General features: G+C 41.2%; 1 protein-coding gene across 1 annotated transcript in view; it reads right to left on the bottom strand.

The window, feature by feature from the left end:
- Nucleotides 1-19,387, bottom strand: part of TG (thyroglobulin) — a 153,076-nt gene that overhangs the window by 103,048 nt on the left and 30,641 nt on the right. The window contains exons 18-24 of the mRNA XM_065668978.1: nucleotides 18,186-18,340; nucleotides 17,635-17,791; nucleotides 13,374-13,598; nucleotides 8,896-9,045; nucleotides 7,128-7,298; nucleotides 3,296-3,418; nucleotides 1,098-1,213 (exon numbers count right to left, since the gene is read on the bottom strand). Of these exons, the coding sequence (XP_065525050.1) occupies nucleotides 1,098-1,213; nucleotides 3,296-3,418; nucleotides 7,128-7,298; nucleotides 8,896-9,045; nucleotides 13,374-13,598; nucleotides 17,635-17,791; nucleotides 18,186-18,340 (1,097 nt within the window). The remainder of the gene's footprint in view (nucleotides 1-1,097; nucleotides 1,214-3,295; nucleotides 3,419-7,127; nucleotides 7,299-8,895; nucleotides 9,046-13,373; nucleotides 13,599-17,634; nucleotides 17,792-18,185; nucleotides 18,341-19,387) is intronic.

Genomic DNA, 19,387 nt, shown 5'->3' with positions numbered 1-19,387 from the left:
ATGGACATTTTTCATTCTCTCAAACTCAGATCTTGACTCTTCAATACTGCATTGATGTGTTTAAAAGTAGTGAATAGGAAGATGTTACAGTGCTAAAGAGCCCGCAATTCAAACCCTGGGCTAGAGCAAGGAACTCTTCAGGTGACCTGATTACCCACTTGGATACTTCTAGTTTGGATTATTCAGATTAACCCTCCTTTTAAGTTAACCTATTTTCCTGACTGCAGAAGCTCAGCATGATTTAGGAGCAAAAGCGTTGTGTGATGTTTCAACTAAACACTGAGGCATTCAGATGTCACTTCTGGAAACATGTGGGTGTAGCTTCTCTACCATCTTGCAGAAAGCCAACCGTATCCTGGGCTGCATCAAACCTGTGACCAGCAGGTTGAAGGAGGTGATCCTGCCCCTCTACTCTGCTCTCCTGAGACCTCACCTGGAGTATTGTGTGCAGTTCTGGTGTCCTCAACATAAAAAGGACATGGAACTGCTGGAACAAGTCCAGAGGAGGACCGTGAGGATGACCAGGGGACTGGAGCACCTCCCGTATGAAGACAGACTGAGGAAGTTGGGGCTGTTCAGCCTGGAGAAGAGAAGGCTGCATGGAGACTTCATAGCAGCCTTCCAGTACCTGAAGGGAGCCTATAGGGATGCTGGGGAGGGACTCTGCATTAGGGACTGTAATGACAGGACAAGGGGTAACGGATTTAAACTTAAACAGTGGAAGTTTAGATTGGATATAAGGAGGAAATTCTTTCCTGCTAGGGTGGTGAGGCACTGGAATCGGTTGCCCAGAGAGGTTGTGAGTGCTCCATCCCTGGCAGTGTTCAAGGCCAGGTTGTATGAAGCCTTGGGTGAGATGGTTTAGTGTGAGGTGTCCCTGCCCATGGCAGGGGGTTGGAACTGGATGATCTTGAGGTCCTTTCCAACCCTAAGTATTCTATGATTCTATGATTCTATAATTCTATGAATTTATTACTGCCACAGTGAAGAGTGATGTCCAAGGGCTCAGGTAACAGCCTGCCTTTCTTCTGGAATGCCATCTACTTACACTGAATGTACAGTATTATGGTAAACATGTTTTTAGATATCATTTTTACCAATCCCAAGGTTGTGCAGTTGAAGTTGACTTCAGCAGCACTGTATAATTCACAGCGAACTTCAGTACCAGCAGGAGTTACAGCCACAAAACCACACTCGCCTTCCATCTCACAGCCTGAAAAATAGGAAAGAAACCTCCGTTTTCCTAGCATTTCATGTGCAAAATTTCTGCTACAAATTCCACTGCTTACTGCTATTTGCCTATATTTTATGTCTATTGCACTGCAAGCACATGAATTTCATCAGCCAGATGAACTTTAGTTTTCAACTATTTTAGTAGAGAGTTAGGTTTTTCAATTAAGTTAATGAGAAAAGCTGTTCATCACCTAATGATACAAACAGCTGAGTTAGGTCTAACCACTCATCCAAATATTTAGTGTCTGCTGGATACCTTTGCTTGAGGGAGGTAGGGAGGACTCTCATGAACCAGCCTGCCAGCACATCACATCTCCCTGATACAGTAAGCCCATGGCAAACAGGTTGTGGCAGTATCAGCGTAATAGGAAGGAAGCAAACATCGAATTCAACTGTGCCAGCTGCCTCTGCAGCAATCACCTGGCCAGCGTAAGGGAGCAAGCAGCCACCCCACTCCAGATTTAGGGGTAGCTGAAGATCCTTCTGCCCTCACACACTCACCAATCACTTGGTCCCACAACTCTACTCCTAGAACAGGAGGTGAAATGGTTTCCAAATGTCTTTAGAATAAAGTCAACCAGCATAGATCAAAATACCATCAGAAATGATCAGATGATAACAGAAATGTAAGCTAAGCTAGCTGACTTCTAGGAAGCAGAGGGAAAGATTAACTCTTATCCTTCAGTGAGCACCCCAGCAGTATTTGTAGAACTGCTGTCATTTGACAGTGGATGTAACTTATAGTGAAAACACAGGCTATGTGCACTGAACCAGTGCTTGTCAAAGGGATGTCTTTTCTTCCTTAAGTTCATTCCCATGACTCTCTCAGCTTGGTGTCTTGCTCAGTTTCAGAGGAAGGAGCAAGAAACTTTACAGTATACAGGTAAAAGATGATCTGGTTCAGGAAAATCATTCTAGTAGCATATAAGGGTTCCTTTTGCATGGAAACCTCATAGCAGCCTTCCAGTATCTGAAGGGGGCCTATAGGCATGCTGGGGAGGGACTCTTCATTAGGGACTGTAGTGACAGGACAAGGGTAACGGGTTAAAACTTTAACAGGGGAAGTTTAGATTGGATATAAGGAGGACATTCTTTACTGTTAGGGGGGTGAGGCACTGGAATCGGTTGCCCAGGGAGGTTGTGAGTGCTCCATCCCTGGCGGTGTTCAAGGCCAGGTTGGATGGAGCCTTGGGTGACATGGTTTAGTGTGAGGTGTCCCTGCCCATGGCAGGGGGGTTGGAACTAGATGAACTTAAGGTGCTTTCCAACCCTAACTATTCTATGATGCTATGATTCTGTGTATTCACATCTTGGCATGAGAGATGACTGCTCCACCTAGACCACGGTATGTGAACAAAAGCCACTGACTTTGCCACCTTTGTTATTTCTCCCAGGGTGTTTTTATTTTGAACATAACCCCCTTACCTTTTTTCACAGTCTGAGCATTAGAAGGCAGAAGGTGAGACTGATTCAAAGCACCCTGAAAGCAGTGCAGTGATTCTGCTTGCTTTTAGATTACTTTGAACCAATATAAACCAGCAAACATGATGTGTCCAGATGTAAAATACTATTTACACTGTAAGGCTTTGCAAAGGAATACCTCTGCACTCCTTATAATACCTTTGTGACATAAGCAAGGATGATTATTCCTCTTTTATGTGCCAATCAGGTAATTAGGGAAGAGGGGAAAGCTTGGTTTTCATGTGTCCTGAACACCTAATCCATGTTTTGTCTGCACATCTGAAAAGTCTGATGAATGTTTCCTGATCTGAATCTCAGCTCTCATCTGTATTGCAAACTGTACCAACTGGCTTTAAAGTCAGATGACTTGTCTGAAATGGTATGTAAAGTCAGAAGACTTCTTTCTGAAAGAGAGACCAATCTCTTCCCAGAAGCAGGGTCACCAAAAGTTGTAAATACCTGGCAGTGAACTGGTGCTGAACTGCAAAATATAGAGTTAATTTCATCTAGGAACTCAACTATAAGCTCATCATATGAAAGGATTATTATTTTCCATGATGGCTAGTGTTGTCTCCACAGTTTTTCTGAGAGTTTTCCTCACCTGAAATGCACTGAAAAGCTGGATTTTGCAGGTCTCTCCCAAATGACCGAGACTGAAGTATTTGAGCTTCTTCTGACCCATAAACCAGCCTGGAGGCAGGAGCTCTCTCAAATTTTCTGAGCACTGTTAAAACACCAAAAAACCAACTAAGCACTATTATAGATTCCCATGCTGCAGGGAGACAAAGACTCTAGGTAGAAATAAACATTGAAGAATTCCGTAGGGAAGGAGGTTTGTTCATTGACGCTCCATAACTCCACAGATAAGGCAGGAGACAGGTGGACTGAGGATATCATTTCTGTTTTGCAAGAAAAGGTGTCACAAGATCTTTTAAAAGCCAGTTAGCTAGGAGTGGGCTGGGAGTTTATATTCAAGTGAGACTTCTCTTCCAGCAGCAGACTGGCCATCTGCATTACCTATTCATGGCACTGAACCAACTGTTGAGTCAACAGGGGAACCAACAGCCACTGAAACAAGAGCCAGCTCCAATATAACTCGGTTAGAAAGGAAATCTTGGAGCCTTATCCCTTATTTACAGGAGCACAACACCCTGATCTCCACTGACCTTCCAGGCTCAGGGATCCACCCAAGGCAGTATGTCCTACATGCTCCTTTTTAGCTTCTTCATTCAAGCTTTAACTCCAGACTGTCACTTTGCTTACCAAGCCCTTTTATCTGCTCTCTCTGAATTGCACCCGCCGCACATGAGTGTAAGGATGTCTGACACAGTCCACAAACTGGAAAAAGCTCCTGGGGTCTAGAGATGCAAACCCCAAAGGTCACTAAATGGGGAGAGAAATCCAGTTTAAGCTGCAGAAGGTTTGGCCCTGGCTGTGCCCTACAGAACATTATAGTCTGGTGAAGGGACACACAGTGGTACCACCACTAACATGCTAAGTTTGCTACTACCTGTATACAAAGGGAGTTTGGTACAGCATGTCCACATATTGACATACTAGTGTTCTTCAGTGAGCACAAAGTATTAAGGAGAAGGAAAGAACATGGTGACTTAGCATCACCCCTGTGGGTACCAGACTTCTCTAAATGCCCCACTTAAAAGCAAACCTCTGGCTTAATGCTAGCCAGTGCTTGGCATAGGCCTAAAAGACCTTAGAGACAGGACCACTTGTCTGATCTCAGCCTTTGGGAGATGTCTGCACATGGAAGAACTGGAAGCTCAGCTCCAGCAGGACAGTCCCAGGCCTCTCTCCCTGAAATGTCTGGATAAGCCACAAAACAAAAGTTAGAGATAAGCTCTCAAAACAATCATTTGTACTCTTACAGCAAAACAGCCAGCACTAAATCAGAAGCAAATGTCCGCTGTTGTCAGGGCTGAGCCAACAGGTGCTTTTGATAAAACCCTCATTTCTGCTCAGAAAAAGCATGAAGGCAAGCCAAACTCTTTACACACACACAAAAATCCAGCTGGGGCGAGGGCTGAGTGATGGTTGTAAACAGAGGTGGAAGTTTTTTCCTTCCTAGAAATACAGAACGCCAGAATAGTTAGCTTAATTCCATACAAAACTAAATCCCTTCTACATCTGCAGCTTGCAGTGATGCCTGTTTTTTTCCCCTGATTTCAGCTTCATCCCACCCTTCCATTTTCTCTACAATAACATGGGAGAAAAGGAGAGGAGAGAAAGTGCAATGAAGCATTAAACAGAAAACATTGCATAACTGATAGAATAGCTGCCTTTTTAAACTCTCAAATTTTGTTTCTTAACTTATAAAGGTAAAAACCCTGAATCCATAAAGCTCCTTTGTAAAAAAAAAAAAAAAAAAGTGATAAGAAAAATGTTGTATCAGAACCCATTTTCATGAAGCTGTTAGTTCATGCCGCCCTCTTCTCAATGCTAATGTAACTACTCAGCCATTTCACAGGCTTAGCACGTAGCAGAAATTCTCCATCTCACATATTAGTGGAGTAAAACCCTAGATCCTATCCCTGTTGTTGTAATAACTGTTAAGTGTGGCTTAAAATATAACAGGAGAGAACACTACAAATAAGCATGGGTGGTTACAGCTTATTACTGTGTATTCATACAAGGGAATTCTTCTGTCTGAAGAGTTCAAGCCCAGAGAGCAGCTGGGTTATTTATTAACCCTGTCTTATCACCAGCCTGCTGTCAAAGCAAGATCAGTCTTCGGGCCCTGCTGTCTTGTTGCATGTTTAATTCAATTTAAGGGAAATAGAAGGGATGGGGGAAAAGTAAAAATAGAGATAATCAGTTTCACTTCATATAGCACTTTCTAGAAATGCAACATCATCTTTAGAAGAGAAAGAAAAAGAAATTAAAGTAGCCTGGAAATCATTAAAACAAGCAACCACCAGATTTCTTGTTTGTTGTGTACTTCAAACCCTGAATTATCAACATCTACAAGTATTTATTTGTAGTGAAATCTTCCAGTGTGATCCCCCAAAATAAGCACAGAATTCTGCAACTTCTCCATCCTGGACAGAGCCAGAAATGCTCTTACAAAAGGGCTCAAGGTAAATAAGTAACAGGATAATTAAGCTGCTGTGAAACATCCCAGCTATCCCATGATTGAGAGCAATAGAAGCCAACACCTCGTGTTCATAGCTATGATCTGTCTTAGAGTATGCTCAGAGGAAAAACATAGCTGTTGTGACTGAAGATAGTTTTGCAATCTCCTCACAAGGGAGAGCTTTCATTTCACACTCCTTCCACTGATGGCACTTGTCATAAGACATTGTCTGATTCAGAGCACACCATGACCTCAGTTTCCAAAGTGAATATTCCATTAAATTCAATACCAACGATACGATGAGTAATAAAAATTTCTGGAAAACTATTTTTGGCAAGGCAAAAGCTGAGAAGTGTAAATAGACCTTACTGCAGGCAGGTCAGGGGCTGTTGGATGGATGACTTCTTTTCCAAATCATGCATCCTTGAGAACTGGCTTTTCAGAACTGTTTTCAAGCAGAAGTAAGTTTGTAAGGATATGTTCACCAAGCTCACTGTACAACAGGAGCCCAGAGGGTGATGTTAGGCCATGGCTGTGAGGACATCGCCGAACACAGTCTATTTCATGTGAACACACTGATGAGTGATTTGTATATATATATATGTGTGGAGGATTGGCTTGTCGAAAAAGGTCAAAAGGTCACGTTCCCATCAACGAGCTGAAACAAGACATCTGTGTAGAACATGGTGCAAACCTCTCACGCCAGATAACGAGGAAATGAAGGACACCGGCAAACACCAACAAACTATGACCAATCACAGCCAAGGCCACTAAGTGATAAGTGCATGAGAAGGAGGATGGTGGGGGGTGCACGGTGTAGCTGCAAAAATGTAGAAGCTACAAACCAATGATCTTGTAACATGTAAAAGCTATAAGCCAATAATCTCTCTGTAACCAAACTATAAACATGCAAGCAAGGTATATAAGTATCCATCTGCTTAGCAATAAACGAGACTTGTTGGTCATCATCTGATGAGCTCGTCTCCCGGCGATTCCCACACATATATATATATATACACACATATGTATTTATGCAAGCAGAAATTCATAATTCTGCTTCTTTCCCATTAGTCTTTTCATTATTCTTTTAGGTCTCCAAGCAGCAAGCAGGAGGTCAGCATACATCAAAAGCTGTCAGCCATCAGAGAGTGCAAGAAAGCTGCTTCTCTCTCTTCCCTTACTGGAAATAACTTCCCAATGTAGTCAAGAAATGCAAAATTAAGGAGGAGAGGCTATAACTATAGGAAAGTGAACCCCCATAAGCTGTGGACTGATGAGTCTCTTCATTATCAGGTTTCACTTATGTGGGGTCAAAGCATACCCAGCATATTCTCCTGACACTTACCTAGGCACTGGTAGTCTGTAAGGAGATCATCTGTTTCAGTCCAGCCCAGTGCTGCTCCAAAGCTGTCAACACAGAAGGATTTCTTAGTGTCAGGGTCTTGCTGGGAAGGTCTATATTGGCCCTCGTCATCACACTGCAGCCTCTGCTCATTGCTTTGACAGTACGTGATGCCTGTAACAAGCAAACAAGGAAAGAAAACAAGGTACTTTGGTAATGCTGTCACTGAGTTTCACAGAATGGGTCTGGTTGGAAGGGACCTTGGGAAGTCACCTGGTCCAACCCCCCTGTCCAAGCAGGGCCACCTAAAAATCGATTGCCCAAGACCATGTTCAGATGTCTTTTTAGTATCTCTAAGGATGGAGACTCCACAACACCCCTGGGCAGCCTATGCCAGTGCTCAGTCACCCTCAGTAAAATGTGTTTCCCGATGTCCAGAGGGAACTTCGTGTGTTTGGTTTGTGCCCATTGCCTCTGGTCCTGTCAATGCAGTGGGACAGTGTTTTAATGCTGTAGGACAAAAAAGTTCTAAGTAAAGCAGAGACTTCATTGAAAATTAATCTATAATTTGCATGCTATTCCATGCTCTGAAACATGGCACTGCTTTGTTGTTACTGCAATACATATTCCAAACATTTTTAGGGTTCTCTGCCATGGATCAAATCTCCATTTATGCTAAGTACTGTAAAGCAAAGAAGTACAGAGAAGGAACTGTATTTTCATACAGGTTTGTTCAGTGCATGCCTCAATGGATCTGGGCAATTTCATGAACATCAGTAGAAGAGCCATCTTATCAATTAATTCATTAAACTCTTCAGACTTCGTAAGGAAGAAAGGAAAGAAAGGGAAAGAAAGTAGCAGGGAAAGAAAGTAGCAAGCTACATGCATAGGACATGGCCTTTTGGAAAAGAACAAGTACTGAGTCTCAGTACATAGGTAAGGTGAAAACCAGGCAGGGGGCAGGTTTAGTTGCCGGCACCTGCAATAAAGAAAACTGGAGCAAACCTCCAGCACAGGAGTCCAATATCTACATAGGGAACACATATGGAAATAATGATAACTTTAAGTAAAAACTGATTGATGTCAGTGTGCCTTACAATAAACCTGATCTTTTATCCCACCTCAGAGAAGAAATAGGTTGAAACAAAACAAAGCATATATACTCTCTGAAACTCCCTATACTCACTGATACTCCCAGGAAACACATTCTTATGACTCACTTTTATTTTTATTTGTGAGCTAATTCTGAAGACAAAACTTTACTTGGACTTAAAAACTGATTTTCTTTATGGAACTGTGTACAAAAATAAGTAATTTAAACTGAATGTACCAACTTTAGTGTACATATCAATAGTTGCTTTGTGAGAAGTATTAGTATTTGCAGGCGAAAGAGCTGCATAAAGACTACTTTAGTGTTCATTTAAATGACAATTAATGAACTACATAAGATGTTTCTCACTGATATTAAACACCCAGACACCATTCCTGAGGACAGTGAACACATCTTAAGGAACCACAACATCCTGGATGAGAATGACCACTCGTTTCTCATGCATTTTTTGTCAAAACACCAGACTGTTTGTTCTGTCTGTAAAATGTCTTTGAATGTATCCAAAAGGGATCATATCCATCCAAAAATACCCAGAGGGAGGACTGGGGGGGGGGGGGATGTTTGGATTTTTTTAACCTTAGAGATGAAAAAAAGGAAAAATCCATTCGTGATTTGAAGCCAGGATACGAAGGACAAGGGAAAAAAATGAGTTCAACTTACAGCGATCAGCACTGGTTGCCCCATAGGAGTTGGTAGTTTTACCCACAGGACACTTGATACAGGAGGAACGTCCTGTCTGATACTGATAGTAGCCAAGAGGGCAGGGAATGCATTCATCGTTCTGGAAATGACTGCCTGGAGGACAAACAACTGCAAAGAGAACAATCACCTTATTACTCTCTGGAATCCAACCGGCTCAGGCATCTGCACACAGATGTGTGGGGTGTGTATGTGTGTATATATATATATATATATATATATATATATATATATGTATCTCATGCCTGCATCTCATACATCAAGATCTTAATACATTTATATCTAACAAAGTTAAACACTCCTTAAATGTTCATTAAACTCACCAGTGACTGGAATATAGACTGTGGCCTTTTTTTCTCACTCTAAAAATGTTCACAAATTAGCACACATCAAACTGTTTGGAAATCATAGAATCATAGAACAGTTAGGGTTGGAAAGGACCTTAAGATCATCCAGTTCCAACCCCCCTGCCATGGGCAGGGACACCTCACACTAAACCATCCCACACAAGGCTTCATCCAACCTGGCCTTGAACACCGCCAGGGATGGAGCACTCACAACTTCCCTGGGCAACCCATTCCAGTGCCTCACCACCCTAACAGGAAAGAATTTCCTCCTTATATCCAATCTAAACTTCCCCTGTTTAAGTTTAAACCCATTACCCCTTGTCCTGTCACTACAGTCCCTGACAAAGAGTCCCTCCCCAGCATCCCTATAGGCCCCCTTCAGATACTGGAAGGCTGCTATGAGGTCTCCACGCAGCCTTCTCTTCTCCAGGCTGAACAGCCCCAACTTTCTCAGCCTGTCTGAAATGATAGAATTTCTATTCTGAAATGCCAAGTCCAGGCCTGGTCTCCATTTGTCAAATGCATTTGTAATAAGATAATGCGCTTTGTGGGTAAGTTGTGAAAGAAAACAAAGAAACACAAGCTACAGGCAGAGTAACTTCTGCCACTATAGACAAAAAAAGGAAGGCTCCCAGGAGCAGAAACTCCAGAAACATCACGCAGAAACCCACCATATGGTAACATTTTCATTCAGAATTCCTGGTAATGATTTTTAGTAAGCACTTCCAAACTAAACAGTAATGGCTGGATTAAAAGTCACTAGCTGTGCACATGACAACCCAAACACAAAACAAAGAGATATTCTTAGTGTGTATATATATATACATACACACCATTTTCAGAACAATCAGCAGCAATATTTCCAGCTGACCTGATACATATTACAAATAAAAACTCTTTGTCTTCTGGAAGGTCATGAAATACAGTCTTTCCTTCCAGATCATCCGAATGAATATTACAGCAGAAGAGTAACAGACACATTTGCAGGACAATACCTTTACTTGTTATTTCACAGCTGTTTTCCAGATGTAGACCTCCTTCAAAACACTATCAAATGTATATTTTGGGACTTTGACAAGGTGAGAAACTTCATTTCTGTTTTTGCCTTACATCTTAACAGCAGATTAAGCTTATGTGAGAGAGAAACAGTAATGGAAAATTGGCCATCTGCACTACAACCCATAGGATGAATACCTGTTCTGGCCAACACACTGGAATGCTAATTCATTTCACTTACAGAAGCACCTAAATTATAATAGAATAAAAAGATCTAATACTCTGATCGTTTTTATATAACTAGTGTAAAACCGATCATACCTTCCTTCATCTGCTATAAATGGTCCAATGGGAAGGTCTAGGATGAGACAACTGTGAGACGGTAAGTACTTGGGAAGAAAATTTCAAGACAATTACTCTAGGTATAACACATATCTAAAATCAATTACACACTCAGGAAATCCCGGATCAGACGGAATTCTCCTGTCTTGAGCACATTATGCGCGACTGATGTATTTAAAGACATTTTCCAACACACACAAGAAGGATGATACTCATTGCGAATGAATGACAGGAGAAATTGAAATGAAATGAGTAGACCATGCCTCATCTAAAGACAAAATGCAAAGGATGAGCAACATTAAGCAATTAAAAATTAAAAGGGGACAAATTAAGCTGTTAAGCATTCTCCTTGTTTTGTAGTTTTAGTCATGATGTGAAAGCAACATCTGCGTCTCTCATCACATTTTAAGCAAGCATAATCGCCTTTTGTCTCATACATTAGAGTAACAAAAGGGCACAAAGAACAGCAAAAAAAGTTGGGGCAAACACTTGTTTTCTAGACTCTATAAGTCTTGGAGGCACGTATCGTGTCAGCCATAGGTTACACAGTTGTAGAGAAGTTAAGTTTGAATCCAGAAGTCAGAAAAACCATCATACTGTACTTCTTTCAAGCTTCAGCATTCATATATTTTAGCAATATAAGAAACTAGAGAACAGCTTTTACCCAAAATCTCAGAGCTAAGTATTAGCACTGGGCTGAAATTTGTATCCCTAAAATAGGAAAATAAATAAAAAAAACTAAAAGTATCAAAATAACGTTAAACCCCAAATTTAATCCCTGCACATGAAATGTGTAACCTGGTCTCAATTCTAACTAGATTCAGGTTTCTGTGTACCAGGGGAACACCACGCTGAGTAGCAAATTTCAGGCTGAAGACCAACTCACTGGAGTGACTGCACAAGGATACCACTCCTCCAGTTCTGTAATCAAAGGTGATACTTCTTACTACTAGTCCCTATTATTAGTAGAGACTCAGGACAAATTACCAAAATATATCCATAATGCAAATTAAAACATATAAAGATATATATATTATTTATAAATTTATATCTCTCTTAAAGGAAGCAAAAAGAGAATTCCTAAATCCCCTGTTTAGAATAAAATATGCAGTCCTGCTCCACAAACCACTGTCCAGTAGTGTGCATGCCATCACAACTTAGAATACAAAACCTCTGCCAAAAGCTCAAGCACAAACTGTCTCCACATCTCTATGACAAGTCTGTTTCACTGAGTGACTTTTACTACAGCTAGCTGTCTCAAATATGTATGAACTAACTCACAAATTCAATTAACTCACTGCTTCCTAAAAGAAATTAAGCAGAATTAATTCACTGCTTCCTAAAGAGGCCTTTATCCTTGGCAGGAAATACTTGTCAAAAAGGTCCAATTCTTCGTGAGTTCTTCTGCTCTAAGTGAAAGACTACTTACTACTGATACCTTTACTCAGTGCAACAGTACATCTTTTTAAGTAACTGCAAGTCATTACAGAATTCATACTCTTAGCAGGAATAACCAAACTCTGAAGTGTTTCAGATCATGAAGATGAACTGAAACTGGCCAACTCGCCCTTAAAAGTCCAAGCTGGAAACTGCAGCAGTTCAGCACTGATTCAGCACTTGATTACTTTGAAGACCTTGACCAGACATTAGGAAGCTCTCCTAACTTAAAGAAGACTACCACACCAAGCTGGGAGCAAAGTTGTTTTCAAGTATTTTGATTTGCTTTAAGGTCTCTAACTTAAACCACACTGTGCTAAAGTTTCCCCATCTGAAAATATTCCCCATATTGGAAAATGTATCCAATACCTGCTACTGTTGATCTTATACCTACAAGTGGTACAACCCTCCTCTGGTCAAAGAAAAAAAGCTAGACATAGTGAATACATCCCAAATCGACATAAGACACAGACTCACTGACACTAACCTGAATGATCTAACAAGAATGATCAGGGTTGTGCTGTAGGAGGGTTGATGTTGACAGAAACAAGTGCAGGGCTGTTAAAGCAAAGGCTCTTTGGCAGCATGACCTGGTACACAGGACTGTGAGGCACAGCCATGGGGATCCATCAAAGAAGTAGGTTTGTCAGCCCTAAGCAGGTTGTTGACAGAAAGGCAGCCTGCTCCAGGGAAGCCAACTAAACAGAAGGAAAGAAGATAAAAAGAGGACAGAAGTGCAATCAAGTCTGGGTGATAGCCAACAGCGAGAAAGCTTCCATCAGAGCTGGCTGGACTTGGCCCAGGTATTCACAGTCTCAGGGCTTTTGCCATTTCTGCCTCTAGGTTTCTATTCCTGGTAATTTATCATCATCTGAAGCACCAGTTACATTATCTTTGCGAAATCATAGAATCATAGAATAGTTAGGGTTGGAAAAGACCTTAAGATCATCTAGCTTCAAACCCCCTGCCATGGGCAGGGACACCTCGCACTGAACCATGTCACCCAAGAATTCTTCTATTAAGGATCATGTGCATTACAAAAAGACCCTCTCATACCAGACAGATCTAAAAAAATCCCCCAAAACGTTTGCAAAACCTAGTGTACATGTCAGTGCCATGATGTCTATTTCCAAGTTGCTGGTTCAATGCAAGGACTGAACAGTAAACAAAGCGCTAATCCCCATCTCACCCCAGATTTATCATTCACACACCTTTCACATATTGACCATAAACACAAATTCACTGACGGTTTTCTAACTTTAGATTTATACTAACTCCTAACAATATCAAAGAAGGGAAAGCTAAATGGAGACATACCACATCCTTGTGAATTTGGGACTGCTTGCCCAGGAGATGATATTCTTCGAAACCCGCTCCGACATCCCAGCTGCACACTCGGAGACAGATCAAACTCTTCATCCCGTGGAAAATCAACAAAAGAATCTGCAAGGAACTGCTTGGAGTCCAAATACAGCAGGAAATCACCATCCTTAATCTCTTTTATAAATGCTCCGATGAGATTTTCTCCAACAATTGCATTTTCTAAAGGGAGGGGGGGAAATACAACAAAATATCGTGAGAGATTTACAACACAGAAACTGATAAATTTTCAGTTAAAAACACAGGCAGATACAGAAATACAAGCATGATAGCAAACAGCAGACAAATTTGAATCTCTACAGTGTCTATCAGGTTAAAATCCTAATCTCAGAATATGTAGAGGTGTTAAAGAGACAGAGGGAGAAAGCGTATCCAAAAAATAAAGTATTAGCAAACAAAACTTCCTAGTGACAAAAGTTCAGCAGATGAAAACTAGGATCATCTGACATTCAGATCTAATTTATTCCTGGTTGGGTTTTGGGTTTGTTTTTTTTTTTTTTTAACAGGTATAATTTGTTTCTTTTTCAGCATTTTGTTGGTTTGGTTTTGAAGGCCACCATCTGTAGCAATATAACAATCACTTTCCATCACACTACTGATATTCAACATATCCACCTATTGAACAGACACACTCTTCGCAATTGCTGAAGCTGGTGTTTAAAGCTGGAAAGCAGTGAGCACCTTCCCTACTCTCTATATTCTTAGCTGCCCAAACAGCTTCCCTTTTGATGACTTGTGCAAGCAGTTTTCAGTGCCCGATCAATAGCAAGTTCCCCAGTCTGGCTGCACCAGAAGTACAAGAACAGTGTTCACAGCAGATACTGTTTGCTGTCTCAGTTTGTCCCTGCAGGGTTTATGACACTAAGTGAAATGCTGATGTGGTTTACTGGTTCAAATTTGCAAGACAAGGGCCTAAGCCTTTAAATACTGAAAGTATTGGTGCCTTCTGTTCCTGAATGTTGGTCCATTGCTGTCATGGAGATGTTGCTTCCATCGTTGCAAAGGAGGGACACAAGACTCTTCAATTATGGGTTAAAGTGAATGGTCCTCACATTAAACCTGACAGCTGTGTCCTTGTATTCTCAATTATCTGTTTCCTCTTGTTTTGAGCACCCTATCTTCCACCGCACTAACACAACCTATAATCAACAAAACAGCACTTCGTTCTGGTCAAATCAAGGCGAAAATGATAAACTCACAAGGAACTAACTGGAGATCACCACATAATCAACAACACTTTGCATATGTTTGCATATGTTTTGCCAGAAATTGTCTCATCACTGAAAGCAGGAATAAGCAGATTAGCCTTTTATTCAAGCAAATATCCTTCTGAATTGTCTAGTGACTAACTGTAGAAGAATTAAAAATAACCTTGGAATGACAGCCGAGGGAATTCACATGTAGAAAAGAAGCAAAGCAGGAAGAATCCACTTAGGTCTGTTGAATGTCCTTTAATCTAAAACATTTACTGTGTTGAGAAGTTCTCAACACTATCATTGAATGTGACCCTCCTATGACCACACTATATATCCATGCATATACAATATCCTTCACATTTACAGTATATAGACAAGTGTTTAACTGTAGCATACATGCTCATGCATTCCAAGTTGACAGGTACATCCTGGAATGTCTCAGCAGAGATGGATGTTCAGTGATGGACATGCCAGCCACAGACTCACCAGTAACATCTGACACAAGCTGCCCTGGCTCAGCCCTTCCAGCATGGGCCACACTTCACTGTTGACATGGGACCTAGCTTCTGATCCAAGATGAGCTTCCTAGGACGTTCAGCAAGCCCTAAAGCACAGCACATCCAATAGTGCTTCCCTGGGCTTGCTCCTGTTTTGCTTAACAGTTTTGGAAATTCAAGCTACTACACATCTCATACATTGTTAGATTTACTGGAAGTTCTCACTGAGCATTTCTCCAGGGCCTAGTACACCTTTAGGAACTCAGACTTCTCAGGGGATGATACATTTTTTCCACAAACAAATATCCTGCAAATTGTTGCATCTTGTGTTACCTTGAGGGAAGAAATCTGATATAATCATAGAATCATAGAATAGTTAGGGTTGGAAAGGACCTCAAGATCATCCAGTTCCAACCCCCTGCCATGGGCAGGGACACCTCACACTAAACCATCCCACACAAGGCTTCATCCAACCTGGCCTTGAACACCGCCAGGGATGGAGCACTCACAACCTCCCTGGGCAACCCATTCCAGTGCCTCACCACCCTAACAGTAAAGAACTTCCTCCTTATATCCAATCTAAACTTCCCCCGTTTAAGTTTTAACCCGTTACCCCTTGTCCTGTCACTACAGTCCCTGACGAAGAGTCCCTCCCCAGCATCCCTATAGGCCCCCTTCAGGTACTGGAAGGCTGCTATTAGCTCCTCACGCAGCCTTCTCCTGTTGAATGCAACACTAATTTCAACAGGTAAGGGATCATCCTGTTACTTGGAGTTTATATCGGCCAAATGGGAAAGTGAGGGAAAAGTGAAAGAAAAAGAAAAGTAAACTTTTCTTTTTTAAATTCTCGTTAGCAAAATGCAGAGCACAAAGATAGAGCTTGAAATAGCCGTTGTATAGTGCAGGGATTGATTTCGTCTAGTCTCACTAATGGGGACTGTTTACTGTATGTCCATCCACTTCAGGCTCATTTTTATAATCCATAACGGTTATGTGTGTTGAACAGAAGAGAGAGAAATTGAAGCATTCCTCAATATTTTACAGGTCTAAGCTACAGAGCCAAATGGTATAAGATCCTGCAGGAAGGGCTTTGCACACTGCACAGCCTCGGAATTCAGTACATGAAAATATATACAAGAGAAAAAAGTAATGAAGCATTCACAAGTGATTTAGATTTGAGGCTCTCCACTGGGAACAAATACACACTGTGCTTCTGTTTAGCAATTTTTTCTCAGCTATTTCATAGGGGAAAGGAAAAAAGCAAGCCTTCTTATTTGCCCATATAGAAGACAGAAGAATAAAGCTGGTTTAGTAATGTAGATTTTCAGATCAGAGAGCAAATTTGCTCACTGTGTATAAACACATCAGAGAACACCTCAAACAGAAAGACCCAAAGCTGCCTTCGAAGGTAAGGGCATTTGGTGGTGCCAAGGGTATACAGAGAGCAGGTTCTGCTCTGCCTCTTCTGAAACCACGCAGTCATTCCCCGAAAAGCAATTTTAGTACTACAGGGAAATCGTAACGTGGAGCGGGTCAAAACTGTAATGCCCTCAAAGTGGAACACTTTCAAAACTGAAGTTCCACATAAAACCAAACACACTCCTGCAAACTGCTTAAATATTCACTTATATGAACATTCACTTGAATTTACCTTATAATCTTGAACAACTGAATGAATGTAAATACAAGCATACTGTAAAGCCAGAAACACACCACCACTACAGCCCCTGTCTGCATCCTGAAAGCTTTTGAATTCAGTTCTGGTCAGGAAAAAACTGCTGTAGGGCACACATCTCCATGTCGCAAAGTTAGAGGGAACAACATGTACAGGCAGAGCAGTGCTGGGAACACCATTGCAAAGCAGTAAGGCTGGAAAAGAGGCGGCACAGAGGGCATATGAAATTGGGATGTGTCTTTGACACCTTATTTTAAAGGGAATCATTGACTGCTTTAAAAGAGTTTCCTTTCACTATTCCTAACTCTTGGAAACCACAGCAAAGATCTGCCAGTCAGTGGTCTCTGAATAATTCCACTAGGATGCCTGAGGTAAGGGTCGTTCTTTGGTGTCAAAAATAATGTAATAAACAGAAAAAAGGAAGATAGAAAATAAGAGAAAATACTTGGAATGAATTAGTTATATTTTTGGCAATGTGTGAATTGTGCCTCTCTGACAATAATGAACACAATCTTTTCCATCACTGAGGACCTGCCCAATGGAAATTAACATCTGGTAAAGATCAGCTCATGCCCGATAAAGTAATTTTCAATCTTGTTCAAAGAAGCTGGGAGAGGCAGTCATATGTGAAAGAAAACATTCAATTAAAGCTGCTTTCTTTTCCAAGGGTAATATATCAACACCAAAAGCTCAAAGACAACTCCAGTGTTATAGACTGTTCCAACGGGCACTTATAATACCTTATCAGTGCCCTCTAAGAGCAGATACAGGGAAGCAAAACAAAAGCAAAGAAGGGTTAATTCACAGAAACACCTGGGGAAAACCCTTACCAATATCATGTAAGTCAGGAAGAGAAGATGCTGGGATGTTTTCCAGCTGAGTCCTCCACGTGACGTTCACCCCCAGGCGGTCCATGCCCAGGCATTCGACATAGACAGTGGAATCATCACAGACAGAAATTGAGCCCGTGTTTCCAAATGCGTTTACCTTGAGTTCAAAGTTAAACCATGGTTAGTCAACCTGAGGACCTTTCCCTATTCGTGTGCACTGCGCTATGCTCAAAAGGAACATTTTCAAGAGGGCCTGTAAAAACAGAACTAGGAAAGGATCATTTCAGCAGATCATTTGCTCACAAAAAGAATATTTAAAATGCTCTCTTCCTTGAAAACATGTTCTTAATAAATATTGGACTGATGTGATATGACTTATATGGCTACAATTAAGCTGATCCTCCAATGTGGGGTCAGTGAGACTAAACATCCTATTTTCCCAGTCATCCATATGAGAATGCTGCCAATCCAGACAGATTTCGTGGCATATTTGGCTCTTCAAACCAAACCAAAAAACCCACCAACAACAGAGAAGAAGGAATTGAAATTACCTGGAGGTGACATAAACCACGAGCTTTCAACTCATCTAAAATGAATATCTGGAATGCCTGGAGTAATCCTGAGTAGTCAGAAGTACAGTTCTTCTCAGGAGGTAGTCGTAGTTGAAAGTGTGCTTGAACCTGGACTGTCTGAAATAACTGGAGTTCTAAAAATCAAGTAGAAAAGGGCATTTAGTAGCCTCACTGATGTAGAAACTGACTTCCAAAGTCACTTTGGGAAAAGACAACATTGATTTGGCATTTTGATTTTCCAGGTGAAAGCAGTAGCTGTTGGTAGTAAATAATAAGCAGCAAGGGACTTGCTTGATAAATACATCTATGTTGTGCATTAGGGAAAAAGCCAAGTGATATCATTATATAATAATAAAGAGATATTTTACACTACAGCACTCTCAGAAGGATAAGGAACAATCTGAATTATTAATGGATTGTTTAGAAGCTTTAGCAGATAGGAATATCCAGGGAACTAGATAAAAGGTAATGCTATGCCGGTAAGTAGACAGGAATTATTGACCTGTCAATATCCACTTCTCTTAGACACACTCATGAAAAGACTTCTATTTTAAAAGCAACTAAATGGTTAAAACAATTAATACTGATTTAAATGGGCTTTCAGGAACCTAGCTTGCCAAATTAACTGCGAATCAAGCTTTAGGAGAGAATAAATCTGATCGAATAATTGTGTGCTCACATGGACATCTACAAGGCCCTTCCAATTTTATAATAGCAAACAAAAGTGATGAAAATCACACGAATCTATGAGAAATCCACGAGCAAATCAGTCACAAAATATGAATCTTTTTGGCCAGTTTTTAGCCATTAAAAAAGCTGCAGATTCTTGTCTCCATTGGAGTTATGTGGATCCCAGGCTTCACAGAGGGTTTCCTATCTCTGGTTCAGTACAGAGGTCATGCTGTCATGCCACCTCCAAATGGAGTTGGCTCTTATCCCACCAACCTGGACAAGTGTCAGAGCTCTTCCTCGTTCACCTCCTCTACAGGCCCTCACTGCATCACATACAAGTGTCACTGCTGGAGCACAGTTCTCTACCCCCCACCCCAAAAGGAGTGAGGGGTGGAGAGCTTCCAAGGAGAATGAAGAGAGGCACCAGATGACACACAAGCCTGCCTCGTCCTGCACAGCACAGAGCCTTCTGTTTAGTTTATCAGAGAGTACTTAAGAGCTGACTTAAC

This window comes from Lathamus discolor, chromosome 2 (assembly GCF_037157495.1).
Source record: "Lathamus discolor isolate bLatDis1 chromosome 2, bLatDis1.hap1, whole genome shotgun sequence".
Classification (NCBI taxonomy): domain Eukaryota; kingdom Metazoa; phylum Chordata; class Aves; order Psittaciformes; family Psittacidae; genus Lathamus; species Lathamus discolor.
This window is presented reverse-complemented; position numbering and strand designations above follow the sequence as displayed.